Below are 27,982 nucleotides of genomic sequence, written 5' to 3'. Positions count from 1 at the left end.
GTGAGCAGTGAGCAGTATGTTGCCCATGATTACATCCTGAGCAGCCATGGTGTGGAGGGTGGCATGGAATCAGGCAGTCAAGACCCTAGGTGTGAACACATACATTGTGGACATTCTCTATTACATATAATATCCTCTCATTATGTTTGATTCTGTGCATGCGTATAATCCTGCAGTGTATGCAGTACATACAGAAAGTGCTCATTTGTATACAAAGGCATGGACTAATGCATACTGATCCATATAGTCCTAACGTTACAATGACTGCTGAGGTAAGGAAATTAAGATAGCCTACATACATACAGACAGTTATGGCTATTGGGTAATATGTATTATTACCATGTCCACAATATTTTGTTTGTACTGTAAATAAGACGAATATGAGCCTTGTTGTTTGCCCTCTCTGTATCATTAGCCATGGTCTCAAGGGTTTTCTGTATGGAAGGAGCGCTACCGTGAGTATCTGTTGTGTGTGTTCAGGACAATGGCATAGAGGTGTATGCTACTTACCGAGGATGTATGCATTCGGGGTGCATCTAGACTCGAATGCACTGCATTTCGTTACCAACTTACCTGAATTAAAAACTAGAAAGTTATATACATACATGTATTCATGATAAACAAAACATTCCATATGAACTTAAAAATATACTTAAAGAACAATACAAACACAGTGGCTGCTTTATTTAGAGATTCGTCTTTCTTCCACTTAGAAATATAACCACAATCACTTTCATATCTGTAGTTAACTATTAGGGGGTTGGTAGATGTTTTTATTTACGTCTGTGTACTAGTCTCTCTAAATACAGCCAGAAGTGGCAATGCAATATTCAGAGATGTGACCCTCCAGCAACTTTTCAGGTTAGCAGCATGCAAACATGTTTTATGTAATCGGGCCCAAAGTCTGTGCATTGCAGAGTTAATTTTGGACCCAGTGTAATGATTCCACTTTTTTTTTTTTTTTTTTTTTAAGAGGTCCTAAGAAACTTGTTTCGCTTTGCTGATTACACCATTTAACTGTGTATAACATTGTTGATTTTAGTCAGTTATTTAATACATAATTGACTTACAATGGCTGACTAGAGACATGAGTGGAACACGTTTCAGTGGGATCCTATTCTTTTCCTTATTTAAAAAAAAGTCTGAGGTCACAGCTGGTTAGTTAAGACTTATCATTTGTTATTAATCATTTCACTTCTGTGTTATGAGTTGAAGAACTGTCTCACTGTGCTATGGTACTGTGCTATAGTTCAACCCTGATACCTAGAAGAACAGGTATTTGGGCTTGATAAATCGTACAACCCCAACTTTTCATGGGTCCAGAAGTAATAAAGAAAAAGTACTACATGTAATGTATATATAACACACACACACACACACACACTCACACACATCATCAGCCTATATCGGATCCATGGCTGGGTGAAGGCCTCCCCAAAATGCTTCTCTTTTCCAATATATATTGTGAAGAAGTAGAAGTAAAACACTGATGAAACATGAAAAATGTTTGGTTTTACTGTTCAGAACACATACTCAACATATTAAATGTGCACAGTTTAATTCATATTCTAAGGCATTAAAGCATGTTCAGGTGCATGGCAGATTAAGTCAATCAATGGTATTATATATTATAAAACTATTAGAGACCTTCAAAAGTTACACATTCCAGCATAAACAAAAATAATACTATATAAATGTATGATTTTAATTCCATTAAAATAAATTAATGAATCACTGGCACTATGTCTGACGTAGATCATATTTTTCTCAATAGTGAAATAACCTAAACATTCAAACCCTGGAGAATATAATATGAGAGCATTCTTCTATTCTGCCAGTTTCTTTACATTTCAATTTAACCAACATAACTGTTTGTTTGTTTGTTTATTATTATTATTATTACAAACTGAAAAACAATCAAATTTAATTACACAAATAGTATATTGTGCATCATCCTCCAGTTATGGTTTTCTGAATTATGTAAACTCCTGCACTTAATAATTTCAAGTCCTTCGTTTCTTCAAGACATCAAATAATTATCTACATAATAATGAAACAAAAAATAATAATAATGAAATAATATTGTTAAGCAAAACAACAATATTAAAAACTAATTGTCCTGTGATAAAGTACAGGTTAGGTTAGTCATTTTGATTCTTCTCTCTCTGTACATGTTTAATGAAATCTCATGGAACCAAACTGTTTAACAGGTGCCCCCAGAGCTATACCATACGGTATTAAGATTTACCCTGACTATCAAGGCAGAAGGAAGGATAAAACCAAACTTGCTCATTACGATTTATTTCAGTAGCCTCATCCAAAAACAAAACAAAAAAAACTACAATGTTGCTTTATTGTAAATGCACATTTACTTCTTATGTACAGTGGACTGACATTACATTAACTTTACACCAGTGTTGTGTTTAACAAGGTGACGACAATGGGGAGTTCAAGGCCAAACTATTCCAATTTATATGACACCCTTGTGCTGTGTGTTTCGAGTGGATTACGAGAGAAATGCTTCCAGTGATGATTCATTAGCTGCTACAAATCTCTTGAACCCAACCAGTCATTCGGTTTCCATCTCCCACTCATTTGAACTCCTCAGATGATGATGACGTCTCAGAGGATTCAGAGGTCTCCTGAAATGGGAAATAAATGATCCTAACATGAGTCAGAGAGAGCAATCATCAAACATAATTACCATTCAAGATATTGACCTTACCTTATTAGGATGCTGCTGCTGCCCATATGAAGAGAAGTCAGTAAATGCAATTATTTACCTTCAGTTTTTCCAGTTCCGTCTTCCCTGGCAGGGATTTCTGGGGCGTGTGAAAGGCCTGTGAAATAAACGAATTAGGTTAGTACAAATGATGTCACTGCCACCCACCAGGGCTAACTCAACACTGAGGTAGAGGGAAAAAAATGAACTACGAACTTGTGCTGTTGTGTATGGTTTTACCTTTTTAGCTTGCTGAATCTCCTCGGTGGATTTAGATCTGTTTTTCACAGTCTGTTTCTGAGGAGAAGAAGATTGGCACTAGGATAGGGAGACAGGGACATGTTGTTGATACATAAACACATTTCAGGGCAATCAGCTTTTGTTTGTTTAAAGTCTGGTGCTGAACATGTTGGAGAGCTCCAGATCAATGTGCCAATAATCATCATCATCATCATCGTCAGATATGAGGCCGAGACTCTTGTGAGTGCTTCTGCAGTGCCAGTATAGAGGCCTCTAGAGGGCGTCAGTGTGCAGAAAGCACCTTCCCAATTACACATTGTTGTGAAACACAGTTAAGGGGAATTAGATGCAGGCTGATAAAAATGCCTAGAAAGTGAGTGGGGGCCTAAAGGAGAGGAACATGAAGTTTGAAAGCTTACCAAATTGTGTCTCCTACTGTCTCAGAAAGGAGACTTAAGTTTGTCTTGTGTTACACCACAATTTACAGTTTGATTTTGATAGATGGTCCAAGTAACTGTTATATCCGTCATTTGGAACTGTGTGGGGATTGGAGACCACAATCGATAAATATAATCTTACAATGAAAGATAATTTACTTAATAATGTATTGAGATAATGAAAGATAATGTATACTTAATTAACTGGAATAGAAGTACATTTTATATTGAAGTAAAGTGATTTGGTATTGCTTTCTAAATCTCTTTTCACAGTTCAATTTCAAAATTATCATCAATATAATTGCCTATTCTTAGTAAAAAATGACAGAAACTAAGCATATGTGTGATAATTTGTGCTCATGGTTTTCTAAATTGTGGTCGTGAATTTTATAATAATGTATATGATAGCAAAAATAAATGGTGCACACATGTTCTTTATTTATATGTAATCCCAGAAACTTCATACGCTTAAGAGGTTAAGAGGTGCTTCCAGATCTGTACTATACTGTCTTAAGATTTACCCTGACTGTCAAGCGAGAAGGAAGGAGAAAACCAAGCTAGCACGTTCAGATTCATTTTTTCATGTTTTTGATATGCACATATACAGTGAGAAGGGTTTTGATGCTCTGCCATTACCACATCCTGCTACCACATCCTCCAATGGTAACAAAGCACCAATAAAGCATTAATGCTTCACATCCATCTTGACACAGAATAAAAGGATGTGGTAATAGCATGTGGTTGTTCATACTACAAGATCTCCACATACCTGTAATGATTAATCATTTTGTCTACCAATAAGAACATTTGGTACCTTGTGAGAAGCTGCAAAATAATAATAATAATAAAATAAAATAAGTAAAAGGGTTTAGTTTTTTCACCTTTGGGTCCATCGTTGGTTTTTTTCTGTTCGAATAACTTGATTGAAGATAGTTTTGACTATTAACCTGCTTTCTTTGCCTGTTAGCCTGGTAATTATCTGTGGAATGGAAAGAAGAAGAAAAAAAATTGCAACAAGCCAATCACTTTTCAATTTAGGAAGCTGGACATTGTGAAAGCCATACATGTGCATGTATTTAGCCTTTAAATAACATACAGAACCTTGGGCATGATGCTGGTCCCTCCCACATACTCATAAACCCATGAGATCAGTGTGGTGATATATATATATATATATATATATATATATATATATATATATATATATATATATATATATATATAATGTGTGTGTGTGTGTATCTGTGTGATTATGTTTGTTTTACAAGCGAATTAATTTTAGAATGATATAGATATCAACTTGAAAGTGTGAAGCAGTTGAAGCTGGTGCCATGTCTGATTCACACTCATTTGTGTTGTGCTTTACCAAAGTGTGATGACTTTAAAGCTGTAAGATCATTCCAATGTGCATTCACTGCATGTGCACAATCTGCGTCAATAGTGCGTAACATATAATGGACGCACAACAAGAGCATAGCAATCAGGGGGATTGAATGGGCATGGAAAATGCCACCAATGCGTAAAGCCAAAGCAGTAAGATTCCCACCCACTAGAGGGATAGTTTCACTTTAATAAAATAGGTTAATCTCAGAACATAGCTCAGTATTATTAAGCATTACACTGCAAAATCATTTTTGCAGCACCCTGCACAAGAAGTGGGGATTTTTATAAACCGAGATAATGGTGAGTGATAGATACTCTGTTAGGTGCCTGACCTAAATAAATAAATAGATTATGAAAGTCTTTTAATTTCTCAGAGGGAATTGTGCATTCGTGAATTTTAATCTTTACCAGTTTAATTTGATTTCGATTAGGTGCTTCACAAAACAACCACGTTCACAGACATGCCCCCTACCCTTATTTACCAACTCTACAAATTCTTAGACACCAAGAATTCACCCATTATGAACATATATTATTGCTTAGAAGTGAATAATATCAATGTAATAGTCTGCAGTGAACAGTGTATCATAATGCATATTTACTTCAGTGACAACTTCACCAAATCAAAATACGGAGCATCTGAATAATTATCCTCTTGTAAAATAGAAGAAATAAGTTGGAGACACATTTAAAAAGCATTCCTTTACCCTGTGCATCTCTGCTGGGTTAACAATAATGTATCATCTTTATGTCCATGTCAAAACTAAGACAGCTTCCACTTTTTACAAATTCTCCATAATGAAAATATCAACAGCAAATTCCATTGCCAACTGCAGAAGAGAAAAGAACCTGCTATAACAGAGCAATACACACATATTAAGTATTATCAAAAACATTTACTTTTCATTTCATACCCTCACATATTACCCCAACAATAAAGCAATACATGTCTGTAGAGGCTGATGACTTGCATATCATACTGGTATCCTCTTCAACAGTTAAGTTAGATGGAGCTTTGTTTCAAGATATCCCCAGTGTCTTTGAGCAACACAGATTTACAGATTTATAATTCAACCAAAACTGAGTTTCAAAATGAGATCAAATCTTCTACAGCGTCTAATACTAAGTGCATTAATGGTCACATGTACAATTTTCTTTAATAGTGACCTTCAGAATACAATTTATTCAAAAAAATGAAGAACAGTCGAACAAGAAAAATACTCTGCTGGTGAAATTGCCATTCCATACCATTTCATTCATTCATTAATTCATTCATTTATACCACAGAGCTAAACTTGATTATAGAATTATACTCACAGATCCCTTTCAGTTCTGTACAAATAGGACTTCATATTTGAGCAATTTTAACAATATTGTAAATCTTGTTAAACAAAAAGTATAATCTGTATGTAAATTGCATCTCTCAGTTGACTTTGGTTCAGTTCATGATAATAAGCCTGAGCACTAGGATTTGACAGGCATCCAAGATAAGCCTTCATGTTTCAATTTTATCCCCAGGATGGCTTACTGTGATATAAGACCACCCACTAGGATAATTCACAGAACTCTGAGCACAGCTTGACTGTGATCGCAAGATACCAAGACTGCATTTACAGGGTGATTCCCCTAGGTTTTGGGTTCAGAGCAACAGTTGTTCCATATTGTCTAAAAGTACTCAAGTCAGGGTTAAGGTCATTGCTTGCATGGTGCTAATGTAGAAAAAGTGACACTAAGAGAAAAACGGGGCCGCAAACCAAATTGACCAGTTGTGTTTCGGCTGCAGGGTTGCACATCTCATTTGTTGCCAAAGATACTGGAAAAGACAGATTTTCCGCCCTGCTGGGTAAAGAAGCCTCTCTCCTAGGAATGAAAGAGGTCGTCACAGAGGGGTACGGAAAGAACCAGCAGGAGTGACGGATGCCATGGTTGAAAGTTACCCTCCTCAACCTGTATCCTTCCTTTGCTCATGAATAATGGATGGAGAGAAATGGCAATATCGTCTCACCGACCTTCAATGGGGATGCTGCAAATGGTGGCAAAAAGTAAACGACGAGGATTAGACTGGGGTTAGCCGAATTAACTATGTACGGGCCTGGGAAGACCATAACGTATCATTCATGTAGCACATTTGGCGGATGTCCGCAGTGGGGTGGGCGTGTGGTTAACTTTGCAAAGTACAAAGATAAGACATTGGTTGTGCACCCCTTTGAAAGAGTGTGAATGGGTTTCACAGTTGCTTGTTGACAATATACATAAGCAAGAAGCCACACATACACTCGGATTCTCATTCATGCTGTAATGGCCCCAATGGTTGTTTGTGTCCTGTTTAGTGGGCAGTTGAAAATCCATTAAACGAGATGAAAGTGATGTATACTTTTAGCGGAGATTTCTCTTCTTCTTTACACGTTGCAGAAACACTTCTCACTTGCTGTCCAACATCAACAGAAAACCGTACCAATACAACTATAATTCTGGGGCAAAACATCCCAAAAAAAAACCTGTCTACATTGACAGCTCATACATTTGGTCAACTAAAATGTATCATTTAGCTCTCTGTCATGTGTAATACCTTGGAAATGTGTTGCTTATTATAACTCATACACCTTGATAACACATTATGATAAATGGCAATTTGTGGATCAAAGACAAATAAATGATGAGTCAGATTGGTAGGAAATGAATTAGTGTTGCAAAATGTCTTTGAAAGAAGCACTGCATCTAGACCTCTGTTCCCCTGATAGATATGTTATGCGTAAGCATCCAGAAAATGATGAATTGCCCTTCAGTCCCCTAAATGCCAGTATGCCACTGTAGTCTGTATACAGTCACTACTATTTGCATTACATGCTTTATCCCTTGGTAGCTCCAGAGTTTCTGCAGTGCTGTCATAGCCAATGCATGCATGACCAAGACAACAGGTGATGTGTTTTAGAGTGAAGGTCAGGGTAAGAGCCTGTTTGAACTGTCATATTAATTCTGAAATGTCATGTCTCTAGATAAATCATTGTTCTCAAATTCTATGTAACAAGGCTCCAATACTAGTATGTTTTGAGTTTGTCAGACAGATAAACTGGACATAGCAATATAAGATTTGTATTTATTATCCGAACATATTATAGAAGGACTGAAACTTGTTTTATAGCGATCTCAGATGTAACCATTACTTGCTTTTATCGATCGTTTTTCACAATACGATGTTTAGGAATTTCATGATTCTAATCTTAATTGTGCTATTGTCTTGTCTTGCATATATAATCATTAAAGTATGCTTTTATTTTTGTCTGTGAAGCACCTTGAGATGTTCATGATTAAAGAGGTTTTAGAAATGTAATTTGCATTATACTGGATACTAATTGATTATAATGGTGGGCTCATCTGTGACTCATATTTTTCAGTCCCCGTTGCTCACGCTGTGTATGCACGCAGATGCTGGCGGATTGTTTTGAGTACTGTGTTATTTAGTCTCTGTCCATCACAATTTATAAATGTATTGTTACGTGGGCACTTTCCGGCTCTTTGAGGACTGGAGTAAAAGGACAAGGGAAAATCGAACAAAAACCTGCACCAACTGATCTCTGGAAAGTGCCATGATCAAAACTACTGGATAATACATCATGCATTATCAATAACTTTACATTATAAAGATAAATGAAAGTACAGACTTGATGTTATTCAACTAAATACAAAAATAAATTGCTAAACACATATATAAACAAACTTCCTCACATACAGCACATTATTAAATCTAATTAGGAAGGTTTTTTTGCACTTTATTCGATTCAGGCCCTCTCTTTTCAGCAAATGTTGAACTTGCTGGCAAAATGCATGCTTAAAAACCATCAAATATCCCATCTGCTACTGCAGGCAGTGGCTCACATCCTTCGCTAAGACTGCAAGGAACAAGCATGAAGATGAGATCACCATAGCAACACCACAAGCCTCACTTTGCCTCAAGTGTAAAGAAATGTGACAAGCCCCCCCTCCCCCACTGTTTATGACAGTGCACCCTTAGCCAGACAATGTAAAACAGTGAGATATATTCTTTTAAAAAGGAAACTCAGTCACATGACATGTCTTACACCAAGTCACTTAATGGTTTTGACCACTTAAATCCATTCAGATACCTGTATTTTATTTTCCAGATTAGGTTTATAATAGTATAATTACTGCACTCTATTGTGAAGTTCTTAGTTATACATTTAAAACACTTGGTCATTTAATTTGATGGCACTCCAATATACAACCTAACACTAACACGAACATTTGTGGTCTGCAACTCAGTGCATTCCAGGTGAAACATATCAGAGGCCAAAGTTTAATGGGATGCTTAGCCTTAGTATAACCCCAATTTGAAGCCTATTCTGAACCTGGACTTCATTTTTTTGCAGAAATTAATTTAATATAGACCACACTAACAACCTAAAAACATAGCTCCGATCCTGTCTTTGTCTGTATCCAGTGGTATAGTCGAGGGCATATGCAAGCATGTCATTTAAAGGGAACTTTGCGTATACCCAGGAACATTTTGCGTGATTTTACATATACCCTCCTATAATTCCAATAACAAATTCTGTAATGTATACGCCATTCCCCCGTCAACAAATCACCCCCCACCCTCCCCGTTCGGCTGTAGGGTCTGGGGTAAGGTAACTCTAGATAGTTTGTATGGCTAAGAGTTCAGGTAGCTACAGGACATTTGAAGACATCCATAAACTTGATTGTTTTGGGCTTTCCACGACCAGGCTTGGACATGAAAGACGAATGCCATCCCTTAAATGGTACATCATTTGTAAAAACCTTTCAGGGTTTAAAACCTTATTAGCTATAGTATTATAGCAGTATTGGCCACCATTGAGTTAGTTAAACCTGAATGCCTCTGACTCACTCTTCTGTTCAATTTCTCCACATGAATGCATTAAGTACAGCGAAGATGACACTGGTGTCACACAGTTTCTCATATTTCATAAAAGCACTTTTGTGCTTTTCTGAAATATAGAAATTATTATCTACCAAACAATATCAGTTTAAATAATAAAATTAACAATACAAAAAATTGACTCAAACAGTTTTGATTAGCATTATGTAATTATTTATTTATTAACCTCCTTGGCCCCCTAAACATCCATTTCTATACGTTCAGTGCAGGTTTATGGCAAGCCAAAGTTATCATTTAGACAAATATAAATGTAAAAATATATTCATTTCAAGATATTTCCAATTAATTTCAAGATATCTGAAATACATTTGAAGATATCTTGAAATAACTTCCTGTCAATTTTGAGATATCTACAAATCATTTCAAGATATCTGTAAATGTCTTCCTGTATATAGCCTGAGATTATAATTTCCTGTTTACTCATTCAGTTACACAGAAAATACTGAATGATTGAACAGGAAGTGATAATCTCAGGATACATACAGCATGTCATTTGAAGATATCCTGAAATGATTTACAGGTATCTCAAAATGTATTTCAGGTATCTGTAAATGAATCCCAGATATATTCAAATTATTGCAGATATCTGAAATGAATATAGAGATATTTCTAATTCATTAAATATTTGGATACATCTTAAATACATTTACAGTATCTTTAAATATTTGAAATGCAATTGAAGACATCTCTAAATGATAACTTGGTTTGTCATATAGATAATGCATTATCAATAGATGCATTTAAACCCTATAGCTCCTGAGTGACTTAATGCCAAAGTGCAAGTTGAGGCCTAAAACCTGAAGATTGCAGAACTAATTTCACACTTGACCCATTTTCCATTTAAACGCCTTACCACAATATTAATTTACAACAGAATTGCATTAGCTTGACATGGGCTCTCCTTGGTTGATCTTTCAGGGTCAACCTTAAGGCAACCTAAAACAAAGTATACAGTATTTTGAAGTGAATAGAAAGTATATACAATTAAATCACACAGACCAAACAGATTCAGAACACAGAGATGAAAATGGATCGATCTTATTTCACCACATTAAACAGCTCATCTGTATTGTATGCATCAAATGTATTAATACAAATGAAATCATCTAATAGTTGTGAAAATGATCCAATCCTGAACTGCGCTGAGTTTCCACATACAATAAATACATATACGTGTTGCTCTTATTGCATGAGCCACCATTCTGAATATATGCGAACTTGTGCGAATCCTCAACTTTCTGGGCTACTGCCTAGCAGGTTTTAAGGGTCTTTGAATTATGACCTGCTTCGGATCTATGAAAAGGGCTGAACCTGAAGTGGGGAATTTAGCAGAATTTCCCCCAAAGAGCAGAATTAAAGCACCCTTAGTGTCTGTTTATATGTATCCCATTAACCAGCATCCACTATTCTCCAAATACAGCTTTAATTTGCATTGGATGTCCTTTTTCCTCTCACAACTGTTAGCTCTGAAAAATACTGCAAAAACATAGACACACCCTTCCACACACAGACACACTTATCTTCTGTCCTAACCAGTCTCCTATGAACATCCATCAGTGCTCTTACAAGGTAGAAGAAACATCCCCATTTCCAGATTTTATTTTATTGTATAAATGTATACATTATTTTGTTTTGTTTTTTAAACACATTACCACATATAGAATGTGAATTGTAATTCAATATGATATTTCTTTTCTTTTTCTGGTCCCTCATATTGTATGTAAATAAAGGTATAAACAGAACAAATATACAAATGACTCCAAACTACTGCATACCTTTCATAATAAAAAGAGGAACACTACGCATATTATTAAGATGATTAAAATGCTATTCATGTGTTGCCTGCAGCTGTACTCGCTGTGGGCATTTTAACGGGTGTTGTCATTAGAATTAATCATTGTCATCACCTTCAGACTGTTTCACACAGCATGTCTAAACATTCCTTATAATAGCGTGCAAAACATCTGTAAAGAAGAGATCAAATCATACCATTTAGAAATATGTATTTTTCACTTTAAATGAAATGACAGGAATGGAATCACATACAATTAAATGTACTATACTTATTTTAACCAATTGTTGTGTCTGGTAATTATTATTATTACTACTACTACTGGCACTACTACTGCTACTAAATAAAACAATCAAGCCAATCTTAATGAATATATTGATGCTCTCTACACAATGTGTTACAGCCTGCTTTAATATTTGATATTTTATCACTATGCACTCTCTAATGCAGTTTAATTCATCCTAATAGAAGGAAAATAAACTACAAGTGATCTCAATACTTCTGTGTGCTGCACATTAAGCAACCCACCTTTTTATTATTATTATTATTTTTTTGTTTAGCTAGAAAAGCAGCAACAGCTGAGGCATGAAGGAGAGAAGTCTCTTACCTTGTATTATCTTTCTCCACAACACCGGAGAATATGCAGCTCACAGGTTCCCACTCTTCATTCTGTTAGTGAATCCTTGCCTCTCCCAGAGCACTCCTTGCTGTCCATTCATAATTTCAGCAACATACCAACCAGAATCCCCCTCTAACTCCCCACCCCAGTCGGAGGATGTCAGGTGCCCACCAACCCACCAATCACAGCTGCCCAGACTCTATTTAGGCTTTCCGAGTCTATTAGCAAAAGGACCAGGCAGGCTTCTTATCCACCTACAGGCATGTCTTAAAACCCCCAGGGACCACTTCTTCTTTTGATGGTGCTTTCTGTTCACTACTCATTTATACTGTGTGGGGAGAGGAAATTGAGCTGAATTCAGTTCACAGATCAGGAAGTCATAGTGTAACTGCTGTAATCGTTACCTGTTATACCCAAAGAGCTGGTGTGTGTGTGTGTGTGTGTGTATAAGGGTAGTGGGTCTTTGCAATTGGAATTAATGCAATACACCAATATGTTTTGGGTTATGCAATTGTGCTGATAATCAATATTTTTAACCAATATCTAGATAAAGTTTTAACCAATGTTTAATCTTAAGTTATGATACATTACATTTACATGATTGCGTAAGTACTGAACATCAATTAAGGTTTTCATTTTGGTGAAAATCAATCAGTTTCCTTAATCAATAAGTAATACAATGATCTTTTTGTGCCCATGCGCCCTCAATAAATCTTCCTAGTGACACATTAAATATATATGTATATGATAGCATCATACAAACATTAAATAATTACATTTTCAAGGAAAAGGAAACATTTGTAATTGTTTCCAGAGTATTTAACCAACACAGATAGGCTGCAGTCATGTTTGTATGATGCAGAATCAGGTCAGAAGCAGTTCTGTATTCCTAAGTAACTTATTTGTCATCTTTGGCTAAAATTTCATTGGATTGTATTGTAAAACAAATTGGTAGTTCAAATCATATCCATCCATCATGCCGTTTGAGCAATTACTATGCAAAATACATCACAAAAACCACTCCACCTTTTTTGTTAAACCTACAATGCATCAATACTGCACGTTATTCTCTATCAAAAGGAGCAGCTGTAAAATGCCCAAATTTCCACCTGACATGTTATGTTTAATTCAGTGGCTTAATTAAATCCTGCCAATCACCTACCAATTACCTGAAAGGATCAGTTTTTATCAAATGTGACATGATGAAAATACCAAAAGAAGAACAGCTTCAGGCAGTAGACAAGGGTGTTTTCATCTTTTTATGGAAAAAGATAAATCTTTGATGAAAAACCTACTGCATGACAGCTGCCCCCCTGCCACACTGGCTGCTTTTCACTGGTAATAGGGTGTGCTGACCGTGCGGAATAAATCCCACTGCCCTCAGTAGTTAGAAATTTCAGTGTGCTGTCCTTTCAGAAAGATATGGTGTAGATAATGTTATGTATATACATGAACAAAATCCATAATTTCTGGTGACAACAGGAGAACAATTAATTGGCTATAACTTTAAATACCTTACTGAAAATTTACTTAAGTCCTATATATATTATGCGTGTGTAAAATAACAAAGCATTAATGCCTTTACATATCTGGCATCTGCTGCTGAGGAGGCAATAGGAGACTGCTAAATACCATTCAGGTCATTTGAAAAGATTAGGTGTTGGAGTATTTATGGTCATATAAAACAACCTGAGGAAATGTTCTGCCTACTAATTTAGGAGTCTCTGAATTTCAGATTCAGAATATTATGGATATAATTTGCAAAAGAAGGTACACATTGCCACTCTGATGAGTATCACTGGAATAAGAAGTAAGGTTTCAATGGGTTGACCTAGTTTCATCAAAATTAACTATTTGAGGGGGCATGCAGGGGCAAGCCCCCTGTGAGGTCGAGGTTTACCAATTGCTATGTGAACTGCATTGGAAACAATCTCAGATTCAGAAGTAAACCAACTGCCATCAACTTTTCTATTTATTTTGCAGCTGATTTAGTTCATTGGATGAGGTTAGTAATAAAGCACACAGCAATACTGTATTACTTCTACACAATATATTTTTTTGAAATGCATACTTTTGAAATAAAATTATAGTAGTCCCTTGGATTTTGCCAACTTTCCTCGGCCTCAAAAAAAAACTCAGTCACTTTGTTTCAAGCTTAATGTATTCCAACAGAAAACTGAAAAGGTAAAGAACATTTTAGGGAGGAACAGAGAGAGACTACTTCATACAGGTAAAATTCACACCTATTCACAAAAATCAAATGTTAATAAATAGTTCAACTAAAGCAACAACAAAATACCAAAATAAAAGAAAAAATGTGAAGAAAAAACACTAGATAAATGTATTGATGTTCAGTACTTACACTACTACTACTAACACCACCACCACCACCTTCCACTCAAATGGTTCTTTGCCCTTTCATTAACCACTTGTGTGCAATGTTAGAATAAAAAAATATATATATTTGAAATATAAACCCATGCTCGATTCTAATCACAATATAAACTGTGCAACACTGAGTTAAACATTTTCTGTCTAGCAGAAAAACCCAATGGACAAATTACGTGGCAAGAACAAGAACGATTAGTGAACAGCCAGCTTATCTACAGCATCTAACAGTTCAAGAATAAGTAATGCTATACAATACAATGACTAATGAACAGTGCAAAAGGTGCATGAACAATCATTTTGACAAAAGTGTGCAAATTTAAAAAAAAAAAAAAGATTCAAACTTAAGTTAAAATAGAGTTAAGGTACTGAAGTGTATACATTTCTTCTAAATACATAAAGTATGATACAACCCTTTTTAGACCCTCCAGTTTTGTACCTCTCTTTACATTAATTTAATGTGTATTTATAACATCCTTCCCCCCTCCCCCGACAATCTGAACATTTTTTTAAACAAAATGTCCATCGCTAAAGAATTCAAAAATAAAAACACACCATAAGCTTCTTCCAGATCACACTTCTGAATACATACTGTGTGGTTCCCAACCCTGGCCCTGGAGGAGCCCCTACCCTGCTGCTTTTTGTTCCAACAGAGCTCTCAATTACTTAATTGAACCCTTAATTGAACCAATAATTTCCTGAATCAGAGCCTTTTCATTATTTTAAACAGTAGCAGTTTTAAGTTTAGAATTGTACAAAATAACTTAAAGAACCGACTCTTATTACACAATTTAAAAAGTCAAATCTAAGCAGATTGTTACTTCAATTAAGGTTCAATTAAGTAATTCAGAGCTCAGTTGGAAAAAAAAAAAACAGCAGGGTAGGGGCTCCTCCAGGGCCAGGGTTGGGAACCACCAGTGTAGAGGACAGTGTCACTGATAATAATTAGAAAGAGCAACAGTAAGTTCTCAGTTCTGTACACACACATACTGCTGGGAGCGTCAACTCTCACAGCTTTGAAGACTCTTACTATACAAAATGGGCTCGTCACCTGGGAGGGAGAAATTCATTGGAGCTGCTAGAACCAATCATAATGTTGTTTCACGACCGGAGTGTGTTTTGGTTTGAGCAGAGGGTGCTGGCTTCTCAATTACTGGACTGATTGGGATGGATTCCATATCACTTTGGGCTGAAGCATCAGTTTGTCCTGTAAGAGGCTCCCCAGAGCCCGTTTCATCCTTAGACAGGGGAATCGAGTCCGTGGTGCTTTCAGGAGGCTTCTCAATATCCTCCCTACAGCCCTCTACTTGGGGTGTGGGAACGGTGGCTTCAGAGCCGTGCGTAGTCTCACTCGACGCACTCTCTTCCTCCATCTCCTCGATTTCCTCCTCCTGGAGAGGCAGCTGCAGGAAGTGAGGGATCTCCAGGTTCTCTTTGCTGAGGAGTCCCCGCTGGTCATTTACTCTGGAGCACTGCACTTTGGAGAGAAGATCAATCAGCCCTGATGGGAAAACAAAGACAGCTTTTAATATGTGCACGTGCGTGTCTAAAATGATTCTCACCACAACAAATTATTTGCTCAGACTGGGTTTAGGGTCTTGTTGATTGATAAATAATGACGGCAAATGAACGTGATGATTGTTCGACATGAACCGAAGTGCAGAACATTAGACAAACCATGGCTATCAAATTAAACGCATCATTGCAGAAATTCCTTTATTTTCTACATTCCAAAAAACAAAACAAAAGTCAAAGGAACCAAGGGGATTAATTAATACTGCTGCATGGAGCTCTTGATGCTGAACAAACATATGGCTTAGTGCTCCTTTTAGAGCATTTAAGAGAAATGCGACAAATGTGTGAAATGTGAAAAAAGCACATAAGAACATAAAGTTTACAAACGAGAGGAGGCCATTCGATCCATCGTGCTCGTTTGGTGTCCATTAAGTGATCCAAGAATCCTGGAAGTCCATGGAAGTCCATAACCTACATTGATCCATTGCACCACTTTAGAAACCCCACACCCCTTTTATATAATTTTAATAAGACAGAAATCCATTACCGTCCATGTCGTAGGTTCTCCTTTGCATTGGATTTCTGGGTCTGGAGGCAGGTCTGATTTGGTTTCTTTCAATGCTGGATGTATCGCACTTCTCCGGGACTCTAGAAACCTCCTGTACAGGTTTTTAAAATGTGTGATTATCCACCGTTGAAAATTACAAAACTTAAACTTGAAAATGTACAAAATGAACAAATATTTACTTAGTTGCGTTGTTAATCTTTTTCTGGTCCATTTTCCAAAATATGCTAATTAGTCATGCATGTAATAAAGCAAAGCACAAAACATATAATCACTCAAAACCACTCCCACACTTTAGGCACAATGAGTGTACTTCTGCTTGCCGTTTTAACTAGTTTCTTGGGAAAACCTCTCCACCCACATACATAAACACAAATGTATAAAGATGGGAGAAAAGAAATAGACTTACATTCATCATGACCACTGTAGTAGGGCTTGTGGACTTTGTATGGCTGCTCGGTTCTTTACCTACAAAAAGGTTTTAATAACTTCAGCTATGTGGTTGCGTCCAGAAGTATTGCATTTCTCCTCAAACCACAATATACATTTTTGAAGGCCAGTATATTATGAACACAGGCCAAAGAACCAAGGATTTGCATAGTCTTTTAATATGCTTGTAGCTTAGACTTCACTAATTACAAACATGTAAAGTGTTGGGTGATTGATTTATAACCAAGCATAAATAAAATCAATGCCTATATTGATTTGTAAAGCAATCCATTTCATTTAAAAGACATGGGCTAAAAACACCAAGTCTTGCCACATCACACATACAAGAGATACTGTATACAGTTTAATATTTGATGCAATGTGAAGGGTATTTAGTAAAATGGCTACAACGGAGTCAGACGCCTGCCTAAATAATTTCTAATTTCTTTAATTATCAGTTGGTTTTATTTTTCATGTAACTAAAAGCAAATCAGCTTTCAATGCTAAACTGTTGAGAAGGAACATCCCAATTTTTGTGTACTGCTTTCTATAATTGTAATATTGATTCCTCACTGATGTAATTCATGGTTTATAAAATATATGCATAAATATTAGCAAATCAAATCATACTCACTAAACAATGAAGTGTGCATTTGAATGGATTTGCCATTCCAAAAATAATGCCGTTACCCAAGCAGGACCAGATGTTTGTAAATATGCTTGACGTCTTTCCCACGTGCTGCACACTTATAATACATAAGGTGCTACAAACGTGAGACTTGATTTAGAAGTAAGTGATTGTTTTAAAGCAAGAATGGCATGTGCTAAATCTGTAATAATTATGTAAAAATAAGATATCAACCTTTTACTTTGTCCAGAAGCAAGGTCTTGTTGGATAAGGAAAGCACAGGCATGCTCATGTTTAGCCGCTCCTGTGTCCCACTCTGAAACACAAAACAAGAAATCTGGACCTGCATCTTGAGATGCTTGAGAAAGACACAGAGCAACACCCAATAATAAATGCTGATGCATGCTTGGTCAACAAAAAGCTTCTGCAACAAAGCTTTAAACCCCTCTTTGAATAGTATTTCCAAGGTGATTTACCTTAGTGACCACCACCTCCTCAGCCTTGAGCTCATTCCTGATCAGGACAGACGCAAGGGCTTCGGAAAGGGTTTTGCTGGATTTCGCAGCAATTACCACAGTTTTACTTCGAAACACGAGTTCCAACCTTAAAGGAATGCAAGAGATTTTAATTGAAATTGTAGTGCTTAAAGCAACAATCATGCAATATAGAAAAAATACAGAGAAGAACTAGAAAAGGTAATTTAAATGTAATATTAAATCTGAATGGGAAATTATCCATATCGTGGGACAAATACACATATTTACAATAACGGATAGGACAAAAAACGTTAAATCATCTTTAAAGCACACAGAAGCAATGTAGTCCTTGGGGAGATCAGATTATAGGTAATGTTTAAATCTTCAACAATTATGAAAGTCAAACAGCAGAAACTCACGCAAACTTAATCCATGTCTCCAGAAGGACTTGCTGGTCTGTGAGGACAGAGCTGTCCTGATCAAGAGAAAGCGGCTATTGGAAAGAGAAGAGAGGATTGTGACACTAGTCTTTATTGGGATTGCGGTCATATGCAAGCTTTTAATGCTGAAAAGTGCAATATTCCCATTTCCAATTTAACACCATTGTGTTGCATTCGTCTATAGGCTACTGTGCAGCGAGGCATGACAGGAGACAGCAGAGACACCAACCTTGTCGTCTTTTCCCTGCAGGTAAATTTTTACATCTGTCAAAAGGATGCCCCTCTTCTCACAGATCCCCGCCAGCATGTCTCGGATGGTCAGGCCCGCGCGCGCCGGGGCCAGAGAGGCCGTGCCATCAGGCAGGTACACACAGCAGTACTTCACTGGCCGGCTTTCTTTGTCCTGGTCAGCAGCACGAGGACTCAAGCTCCCGTTCTGTCAAAAACACCGGGTTTCCAACTTGATAAGAACAGACTAGGACTTGGACGTCTCATATGGCTTCATGTAATTTCTTCAGGAAGTCAGCAGTTCTTGAACATACACATGAACCTTAATCAAAATTCAGACATACCTGGGTTTATAGCTCACCTACTGACAATGAGGTTAAGAAGTATATCCAGAATAATAAAAAGGGTATATTTTGCACCTTCTGAGATTGAGTTATTGAATGTGCAGCATTTGTTTTTATGTTTATATAGATAGGCTACAGTTCCCCTAGATGAAATCAGCTAGTTACAGGGCATTCCAAGTCTGTAGCAAAATTACAAAAAGGTGGAATATATGCACCAAGATACTATTACTGCATACCTCTCGATTGCAGAAAGACCCCAGCTCCACACTTGTGGACGAACTGACTGAGCACTGGGACTCGCGACGACTCACTGCTAATGAGCGATGGTCAGACATTTCCGCTGTGGAAATGGGTGTGAAAAGAAAACCGAAAATAAGAATTGCATAGGACATCAAGGCATTTTTCAAGTCTGCGATACTTACCCCCGACAGCTGTGAAATACAGGTTTGGGGAAACAGTCTACATATCAACTCCATGACTATGTTCAGTGCAAAATTTCAGACATGTGATGCATTAATGAAACCATGGTCATACAATGTTGTGTGTTCTTAAAATGTCCAATCTATTCTAATAAGCGATACTCAGTCCCTCTGCCTCAAAATGCAACGTCATGTTTTTTGGTCCTACTACTATCCATACCTCCCCACGATCCTCTTTTGTCACGCCGTTTATCCTTCTTGTCTTTACTGAGCCGACCATCCAATGTAGCTCGCTTTCTCACCATGCTGTCCTCTAAATCAAACGGTAAGGATTTCTCAGGCTTAAGCTTTTTCTTCTGTAAAAACACAAATTCAGAAGAACGTCGGTGTCCCTGTTCAGTAATGGTTTGCATTATCTGTACAAAAGCCACGATTACAAATGTACAATATGAAATCCCCCTTTTCCTTACATCAGGTAGGTTATTAAACAAAGTGGGTCCTAATTAAGCAGATTTTATGAAGGAAACATCTGACTGGTTCTTCTTGACTTAGGTTTGAAGTTTCTTAATTGTGGCCAATGTAATTTCACAGACTATTAGGTGCTCTTGGCACACATCTTGTTAAAAACCAATCTAAGCCAGATGTCACATTTAAATTTTGGAATTCCTGCATTCTTAAAGACAATAGTTTTAGGTTATTGGAATGATTACATGTCTCAGCCCTCAACCTTCCATTTTGTTTTAGATAAAGACTTTCAATCAGGAAGCCCTCGATTCTGCAAGTACAATGTTTTACCTTCTTCGGCTCAGATAAAAAAGGACCATCATTGACCATACTCTTCCTGGAACCTGGGCTTTTCGAACCAGGGCACAGGTCAGGCAGGGGCTGTCCCTCCACATTTGCCACCATGCACTTCTGGTAGAGCTGGGACCGCACAAAGCGGGTATAGCTGTCAAACTTCATCAGCTTAAAAATCTGTAAAAAAAAAAAAAAGAGGGGAAAAGGGAATGCAGAGTTAGTGTTGCCGTCAGTTTTTATTCACACATTTTTGGAAACTCACTTACATGACTAAGACAGATATGACAAGTTCACTGAACATTATGACTCGTATCAATTTTACGATAAAAAACTGACAACCACAGAGAAGTATATGTATATAAAATGGTCTTTCTTTTGTAAATTATATGTTTTACAATGTATTTTCTCTTGGTAGCCCTCAGTGTCCTACCTGCTGTTGTGCTTTCTGGAACATGTCTGGCGTGGGGCTCTGCAGAGCACTCTCCTCCACTCTGGCCGTGTCATCGATGTTTATAGCGTGGGACGCATTGCTCGACAGGTAGGTGTCGTAGATCACCCTGGCCTCCCGTAACAACTGCATGGATAAGGGCATCCCATTCAATACTTTCAAAATATACATCATTACAACACGCTTTTGATTCAAAACTCAAGATAGAATACTATAGGACTGTCATTTACAAATAAATTAGAAAATTTTAATGGTAATGATGAATCACAAACACTATGGCATTGATACGTCTTAGAAAATATTATTGTACCTCCTCTTTCTTTTTGGGGGGAATCTGGCGGAACTTTTCACAAGCCTGATAAAATAGGATATTCTCCGCACTGACTTCTGACTTCAGAAAAGCCTGCAGAAAACAATGGCAAAGAAGAGAAACACAATTGAAACAGCATTTATATCAGCAACATTCTTCGACAGATCATGCAGTGCCATTTCCATTTCAATTTCACATGTTTGCAGGATACGTCATAGGAAGATATGCCTTGAAACTTATGGAATGTAATGTATTGATTTAGTGCAGGTTTTTTTTAATCACCATAAAGTATCTAATATTTTCAAAGAACCTAGATTAAGCTCCACTTAACCCAGGCTTACATAAGGCAATCTTTCATTAAGTATAATCAAGGTCATTTTGTTCGTTTGAATCTGCAGGCTGTAAGAGCAGCTTTCATTAGCACAAATTGATTTCGATATTATTCCATATAAATGTGTGTGACTCATGCATTTACAAGGTGTTGCTTTTCGTGATTTAGCCTCCACTCCAGTAAGTGTCGAAATGGAAAACAATACACAGAGCCACATTTTTTTTTCCAATTATGATTGGAACTAGAAATAACACGAGAAATTAAGTGCTGTGCACATGAATCTGAATACATGTGCCTTGAACACAATAAAGGGCAACAATATACAGAAGATAACATTATTCATATGACACATATGCAGAACCTCAGCTGGTATTCAACAGAGCACAGTACATGTTCTGTGTGAGCCATTTAATCCTTGCATGGGTGAGGTAGAGATATCACACAAACTCAGCTGCTAGAAAAAACTTTCTATAATTCTGATCCTTGCTCTTACTTGAAATGGCTCAAACTTTAATCAGTTAATTAGCCTTTCACTTTCTGTGGTGAAGATGAAAACAAAGCACATTCACTGTGTAATTAAAGAATATCAAGTACTGCCAAAACCCAAATCAGTGTGTGGGCCAGAGTTTGTGCTTACTGTGAAATAGCGAACTCCCATGGGGTCCCCTAGGAGCCGTTCAAATGAAACTGCCCAACTGGCAACTGAGCGCTCAGCACGGTGAGAGCCACTCTGGACACTGGGCAGGCTTGTGTTGCTGTTCAGGCTGTGACTGCTGCCACGCCCATCCCCCTCCGTTATATTCAGCTCTAAACAGAAGACAAAAAGTCCCTAGTTAAGCACAGCAAGACTGAAAATTCACCTTCCATTTAGTCTAATTTTACACACTTGTGGCTAGAAGTATGGTGTCTTCACCTCCCATTTTTAAAACGTGCATGTTCCTGTGTCATATATATAAATAAATAACAGTCTAACACTTAGTCACTAGAACCTCGAGTACACAGAAATAAACACTGGAAAAGGTTACCCTACACTGCAGTGAAATTCGTGGTGACTCATGGTTTGCTCAAGAAGTACAAATGAAGCACCTAAAGCATCCGAACGTCCTGCCTCCATTTCTAAAGCTAATAATTATAGGTTTGTTAGTTGCAAAATAAAGAACCAGTGTGCAACATTAAGAGAACATTTCTCTCCACTGGGAGCTTATAGGGGTGCACAGAGACGGCAATTCAGAGGAACAACTTCCTCCATTTGAAAAGAACCAAATGTGAGGAAGCGTTCAGAAATTTGGGGAGGTCACTGTAAACCAGGGGTATCAGACTCCAGTCCTGGAGAGCCCAAGTGTCTGTTGGGTTTCGCTCCAACCCAGCTCTTGGCTCCTTAATTGGTCTAATTAAACAATTAACTGGATTAATTTAACACTTCAAGAAACTGAGGTGTTTGGGTTCAATGTTTTGAGTAATCAACACATTGTAAGAGAATCGGCTATAAAAATACAATATGCAAGTTTTAGATAAGCCTACCCAAGTAAATAATGATATTAAGTAAGTAATTGGGAGCTCCTGTTGGATCAAAAACCAGCCACCGCGGCCCCCCAGGACTGGATTCTGACACCCTTGCTGTGAACCAATTACCCTGGGGGTAACCTCAACTACAACATATATAAAATGCCTTCATCGTTATGCAATAGAAACAGTGCTGTAGGGCTTACCTCCATCAGAAGCTGCCAATGTCTGCAAAATAAAAAGCAGAAGTCAAATTAATAAAACAAACTTTTTAAAAAGAATGCCAGATCTACTACATTCAAAGCTTTGACTTAAATAAAAAAAATAAAAATAAAAGCATGATATCAGCAAGGGCAATAACTGCAATAAAACACTGAACACGGCTGCATCTCAAGCTGTTCACACTGAACATAAATGTCATTAAAAAATACAACTGACTTGCCCAGGAATATCTAATACACTTCTGAGTTCTGAGGTAGACCACATGTGTAAACCCTCACTTCCAATGATTTAAGCAGGCAAGTGTAGGGTTTGGGATAGCTATACAGAGCAGAATTAATAACTTAATAACCAATATGTAATAACCATTTGTTTTTTTTTTTGGTTTTTTTATTTGGTGACTTTTTCTTCCAGTTTGCAGGTAATATAGTAAACCACAGCATACAAATAAAGGTCATCATCTACAATTCAGTACAATAATACAAATCATTACAAGCAGGCACGTATAACTTCATAATCATCACTGGTCCAAGGGGAAAGAGCCACAAGAGAAAGTGCTTTACTAATGAAGGCTAAATTGCTTCTTCTCTTGCTCCCTGGGATCTATCCGAGGTCAAACCTCAAACCCTGACACTGTATACTTCCTGCTCAACACCAGTGAAGCTCCCACACAGCTAATACAGGCAAAGGACAGTTAAACCAATCGGAGTACTTGGTAAAATACAATTTTGAAAGAAAAGTAGGCCGATGTTAATGTGCTGGCTTCCGAGAATCAAAGTGGCTTCACGTGAAACAAAATGTGCCAGACAGCTCCCAACAGCAATGGTGAGCCTTCAGCCACTAGAGATTTCTTTAAGGAAATACTATATATTTCCACACACAATCAGCACATAAACTGTAATTCACAGTTTGTCTATATGGAGTGTTCGTGGACTGTATCTGACACTGATAAATGAAGCCATTGCTATGATCTATGTATGCTTTCCTAAAATGAAGCAAAAACATTAAAACAGCTGCAGGCACTTATGTGTGTGATGAAAGACCATTTTCTAAAACAGGATATGGGTGTGACAACGGTTTCTGCTTTCTTATTCTCCTCACATCCGATTTGTTTTGTTTTTCTTTAGCAGTTTTAATTTGTCATAAGAAAGATGCATCTAATTTCGCCTCATCCCCACCTCTTCTGGGCACATATATAATTTGACCTGCTGTCACACTGCATTGTAAGATTGGAGATATCTCCCCGCCTTAAACAAATTAGCCACTTTCTGTTCCTGATTTAATTCTCGGCACAATTACACAGGTTTCAGCAAAAGCATAAATACAGTTGCTAATAAGACAAGGTCAGAATGTTTTGTGTATAAACTGGTACAGTTGTCGCTATGTTGTGTACAGCTTAGCAAAAAGATCTCCACTACAGTATAGAAGTATTAAAGGTACATACAGACAAAGTTACCATATTGTAAATTATGTACAATTTAAATTAGCAATAGTTATCAAATTGAAAAAAAATCACTGAATAGAATTGATTTATGTGAAAGGTGTAAATACTTTGTATATGTTGTTTTCCATATCTATCTAAATACTATGATGATGCATGATACACAGGTTTAATTATTGCATTACATTTATCCTGCAGAAAAAAAAAATCTTAAATTTTAGCTACATTGTCAAAACAGGATAGATTAAGAACTTTAATAAAAAATAAATAAATGAACAAAACCACTAAGACTCTGACGTAAGCCCACTGGGGTGGATGTGGTAACATGTGAAAGACAAAAAGGAAATAGCCCCTCAAAAGAGAAAACGCATCGGCCATTTACATTTGTAAACTTGATAATCCTACATAGAAATATCAGAGTATAAACTAACAAGATAATCAAATTACACAACCAAATGCAACCTCAAGTGTTATATATTTTTTAGAACATAAAGTTTACAAAGGAGAGGAGGCCATGTGGCCCATCATGCTTGTTTGGTTCAAGGATCACGTCCAGTCTGTTTTTTTAATGTTCCCAAATTTTCAGCTTCAACCACATCGAAATGTAGACACAGTAGAACCTGAAAGTCTCAACAGGAATGGAGTTTAATTTCTATGCTTATGGTGTTGGATAATGTCAGTTCTCTCTCCAAAAGGACTGCGTGTTGTGTTGGAGGTCTTGCTCAGATAGTCAATATTCAAATGGCACCTGATGCAGAACAGTCAGGATTCTCTGTTGGGAAATACTGCATCATAAACCTTGGTTATCATAACATGATAGCTGATAATGAATGACAAATTTAAACACCCAAAGAAACACTAAATAACAAACAAAAGCAGCTACAAGAAGTTCACTTACGGAGTGCTAGCCAAAATAACACCTAAAGCAACTGGACTATTGCATTGTGGGAAATAAAAAATAAAATGTAAAGCCCTATACTGTTACACAGAACTTCATATTTTGTGGAATGATCATTTTCCAATCTTTTCTAGTAGCTACAAGCCAAGAATCAGCAAGGCTGCGTACAAAAAAGAAATCCCCATTGGCCAATTTCATGCTTCTATTCCATCAATGTCTGCAATTTCACGCCTACAAGAACTTTTGTTTTGCCATTAAAAAAAAAAACAGGATGATACGGGAGTCAAAAAGACGCATCTTTTAAATTGAAATCTTCATCCTCTGCAATAGTTTAACAAACACAGCTTAAGGCTTTAGAGAAATCAAGGTTTTGAAGAGTTAACTATTGTATTTTGCTATACATGACCAAGAAAACAATGTAGACATTATCACTCGTGTGAAAGCACAGTCTCCTAATTGTATGCGAGACAAAATATACAATACAAAAATACAAAATAAACCTTTGACAGATGTATTCTGTTTTTGAACTCCTGTCTTCAAACAAAGCAAAAGACAAATTCCTTCAGGAACTACAAAACACAGCTTTACAAAACAAAAGGCTTAATGTACTCTAAACACACACTCTTTCATATTCAGATGTGTCTCTCTCTCTCTGGAGTGGGGGCAGCGATCAGCCTTTGGTCATCACGGCCACCACTGGGGTCTCTCAAAGCTGTAATAAAAAGTCTGACGTGTAAAGGTCTAAACCAAACCAGAGCCCAATTTTTGCTCTAATCATTAAAAAATGACAAGGCCTATAACATGACACAAGCCTAGCACAAAGCCAAACAAAAAAAAAAAATAGAATATAACCCAAAACTACAGGCAGCAATAAGATCAGAAACATACATATACATATATATACATACATATATATATATACACGTATACATACACACAAATAAAACTAACACAGGCTTTCAGTATTTTCTCGAAGCTGAAAATGTAGCCAAAGCTGATCCTAGACAGGAACAATCTCACAGCCTGGATTATTTTGATCCACCCATCCACAGCAAACATAAACCTTATACTAATTAACATATTGTCGTTGGGTAGATTAAAGAAGTCTCCAGTTAACAAAGCGCGAGGCCGAATAATATGTTAGGATTTTGTGATCTGCAGCAGACCTTCGCATTGCACTTAATATAGGCTTCTGGTTAGAAGTGGAGTGGGTGGCAATCAAGTGCCTGGTTTGCTAGAGGAAGTTTCTAACTTCACTTCACACATTGAACCCTGATTATTACGTACATTCAGATCTGTTGGGAAGATCTGAGTTGTGGTCTACAAAAATGACAAACTAAATTCAGAACCCCACCCAATCGGGTTGCTACAATATGGCCTGGAGGATAAAATACTTCATTCTCTAATTTTAGGAAATATTTCTAAACAGTACTATGTTCTGTGACACCTGGTTCTTCACACATTTGCACAGGAAACTGAACCGTTAAAAACGCTTGTTAGAGTTCTAAACCGGACCACAACCTTAGTATTTTGCTAGTTCGACTAACACTATTAATTTGGGGACTCAATTATGTTCATGAATATAGTTTGATGAACAATAATTATGTATCAATGTATGTACAATGATGTATTTTTAAAAATTGTCAAAAGCTTTGAAGATAGCGGTTGATTGAACTGAAAATAGAAAATAACAAGACCAATGCTATATCTTAATCAGTTGTAAGGTGTAGGTCAAGAGGTTTCTTTTTTGTTTGCTTCTGATACTGGACATAGCTTGACATGGTTTGTACTACAATAACATATCTGGCAATCAGAATCATTTTTAACATTACTCATCAACGTCTTCAACGAACCCAACAGATTACGGACCAGTTTTTCATTGAAACAGTGAACCAAACTAGAAATCTCTACAGAACATCTCCACCGAAAATGAAGAACACACTCATTCATTTTGCTTCAAATTGCTTTATCACATTAGGGTTTCAGTAAAAATCTGCATAAATCAGATGTACATGCCCAATTCACTCTAAAAAGTTGATTTAAGAAAATTGTAACGCAAGTATGTATAGTTTAACAGTTCAACTTTGCACTTGTCCTAGGCCTGAAAGCATTACTCATCCTGCAGACATGAACAGCTTGTCTTTTCAGCTGCTCTTCTGCTTTAACAGAAAAGATGATATAGTAGTCTATATTTAAAGATAGCCAATTCACAAAACTCACCATGTGGCCATTCGGAATTCCAAGGTGTTTATTTTTTTTTGACATGTCCAAAGTTTAAAGCATCAGTTGAATCCGAAAATCCCAAACGGCACGGAGGGGTGTGTTAAGTCAGTGCAGATTGATGCACTATTTTGCTTTTGCTTTTTTTTTTTTTTCTGAAAGATTCTTTTGACATCCTTATTTTGCAGTCACTATCATTTCCTGCTGCAACAGGAAGTCTTACCATAGCAACAGCCCACAAGAAGGAAGTGTG

General features: G+C 36.9%; 1 protein-coding gene and 1 long non-coding RNA gene across 2 annotated transcripts; both read right to left on the bottom strand.

Annotated features, from left to right (window-relative positions):
* Positions 1-1,541: 1,541 nt before the first annotated feature.
* Positions 1,542-12,416, bottom strand: LOC136762782 (uncharacterized). Its single transcript, XR_010820895.1, has 5 exons — positions 12,118-12,416; positions 4,281-4,378; positions 2,963-3,040; positions 2,784-2,840; positions 1,542-2,642 (listed from the first exon to the last, which is right to left on the bottom strand). It is a non-coding gene; the product is annotated as an uncharacterized LOC136762782 (long non-coding RNA).
* A 314-nt stretch (positions 12,417-12,730) lies between these two features.
* On the bottom strand, positions 12,731-27,982 carry rgs14b (regulator of G protein signaling 14b). Its single transcript, XM_066716806.1, has 15 exons — positions 27,730-27,982; positions 23,158-23,179; positions 22,086-22,255; positions 21,118-21,210; positions 20,790-20,933; positions 20,357-20,536; positions 19,782-19,917; positions 19,379-19,482; positions 18,800-19,006; positions 18,550-18,623; positions 18,131-18,257; positions 17,889-17,970; positions 17,007-17,065; positions 16,580-16,691; positions 12,731-16,018 (listed from the first exon to the last, which is right to left on the bottom strand). Exons 1-15 carry the CDS (start codon positions 27,772-27,774, stop codon positions 15,606-15,608), a joined length of 1,968 nt encoding a protein of 655 aa, XP_066572903.1. The 5' UTR covers positions 27,775-27,982; the 3' UTR covers positions 12,731-15,605.

This window comes from Amia ocellicauda, chromosome 11, assembly GCF_036373705.1.
Source record: "Amia ocellicauda isolate fAmiCal2 chromosome 11, fAmiCal2.hap1, whole genome shotgun sequence".
In the NCBI taxonomy this organism is placed as follows: domain Eukaryota; kingdom Metazoa; phylum Chordata; class Actinopteri; order Amiiformes; family Amiidae; genus Amia; species Amia ocellicauda.
Note: the sequence above shows the minus strand (reverse complement) of the source record. Positions and strands in the feature narration are given on the sequence as shown.

Excerpts from the sequence above, each read along its gene's own strand:
- rgs14b (XM_066716806.1), bottom strand. The coding sequence starts at position 27,774 with ATGTCAAAAAAAAATAAACACCTTGGAATTCCGAATGGCCACATG. Across the intron at positions 21,211-22,085 it reads TGGGAGTTCGCTATTTCACA|GCTTTTCTGAAGTCAGAAGT; the intron begins GTAAGCACAAAC and ends TGTTTTCTGCAG. Across the intron at positions 19,007-19,378 it reads GGTCTTTCTGCAATCGAGAG|AACGGGAGCTTGAGTCCTCG; the intron begins GTATGCAGTAAT and ends TGTTTTTGACAG.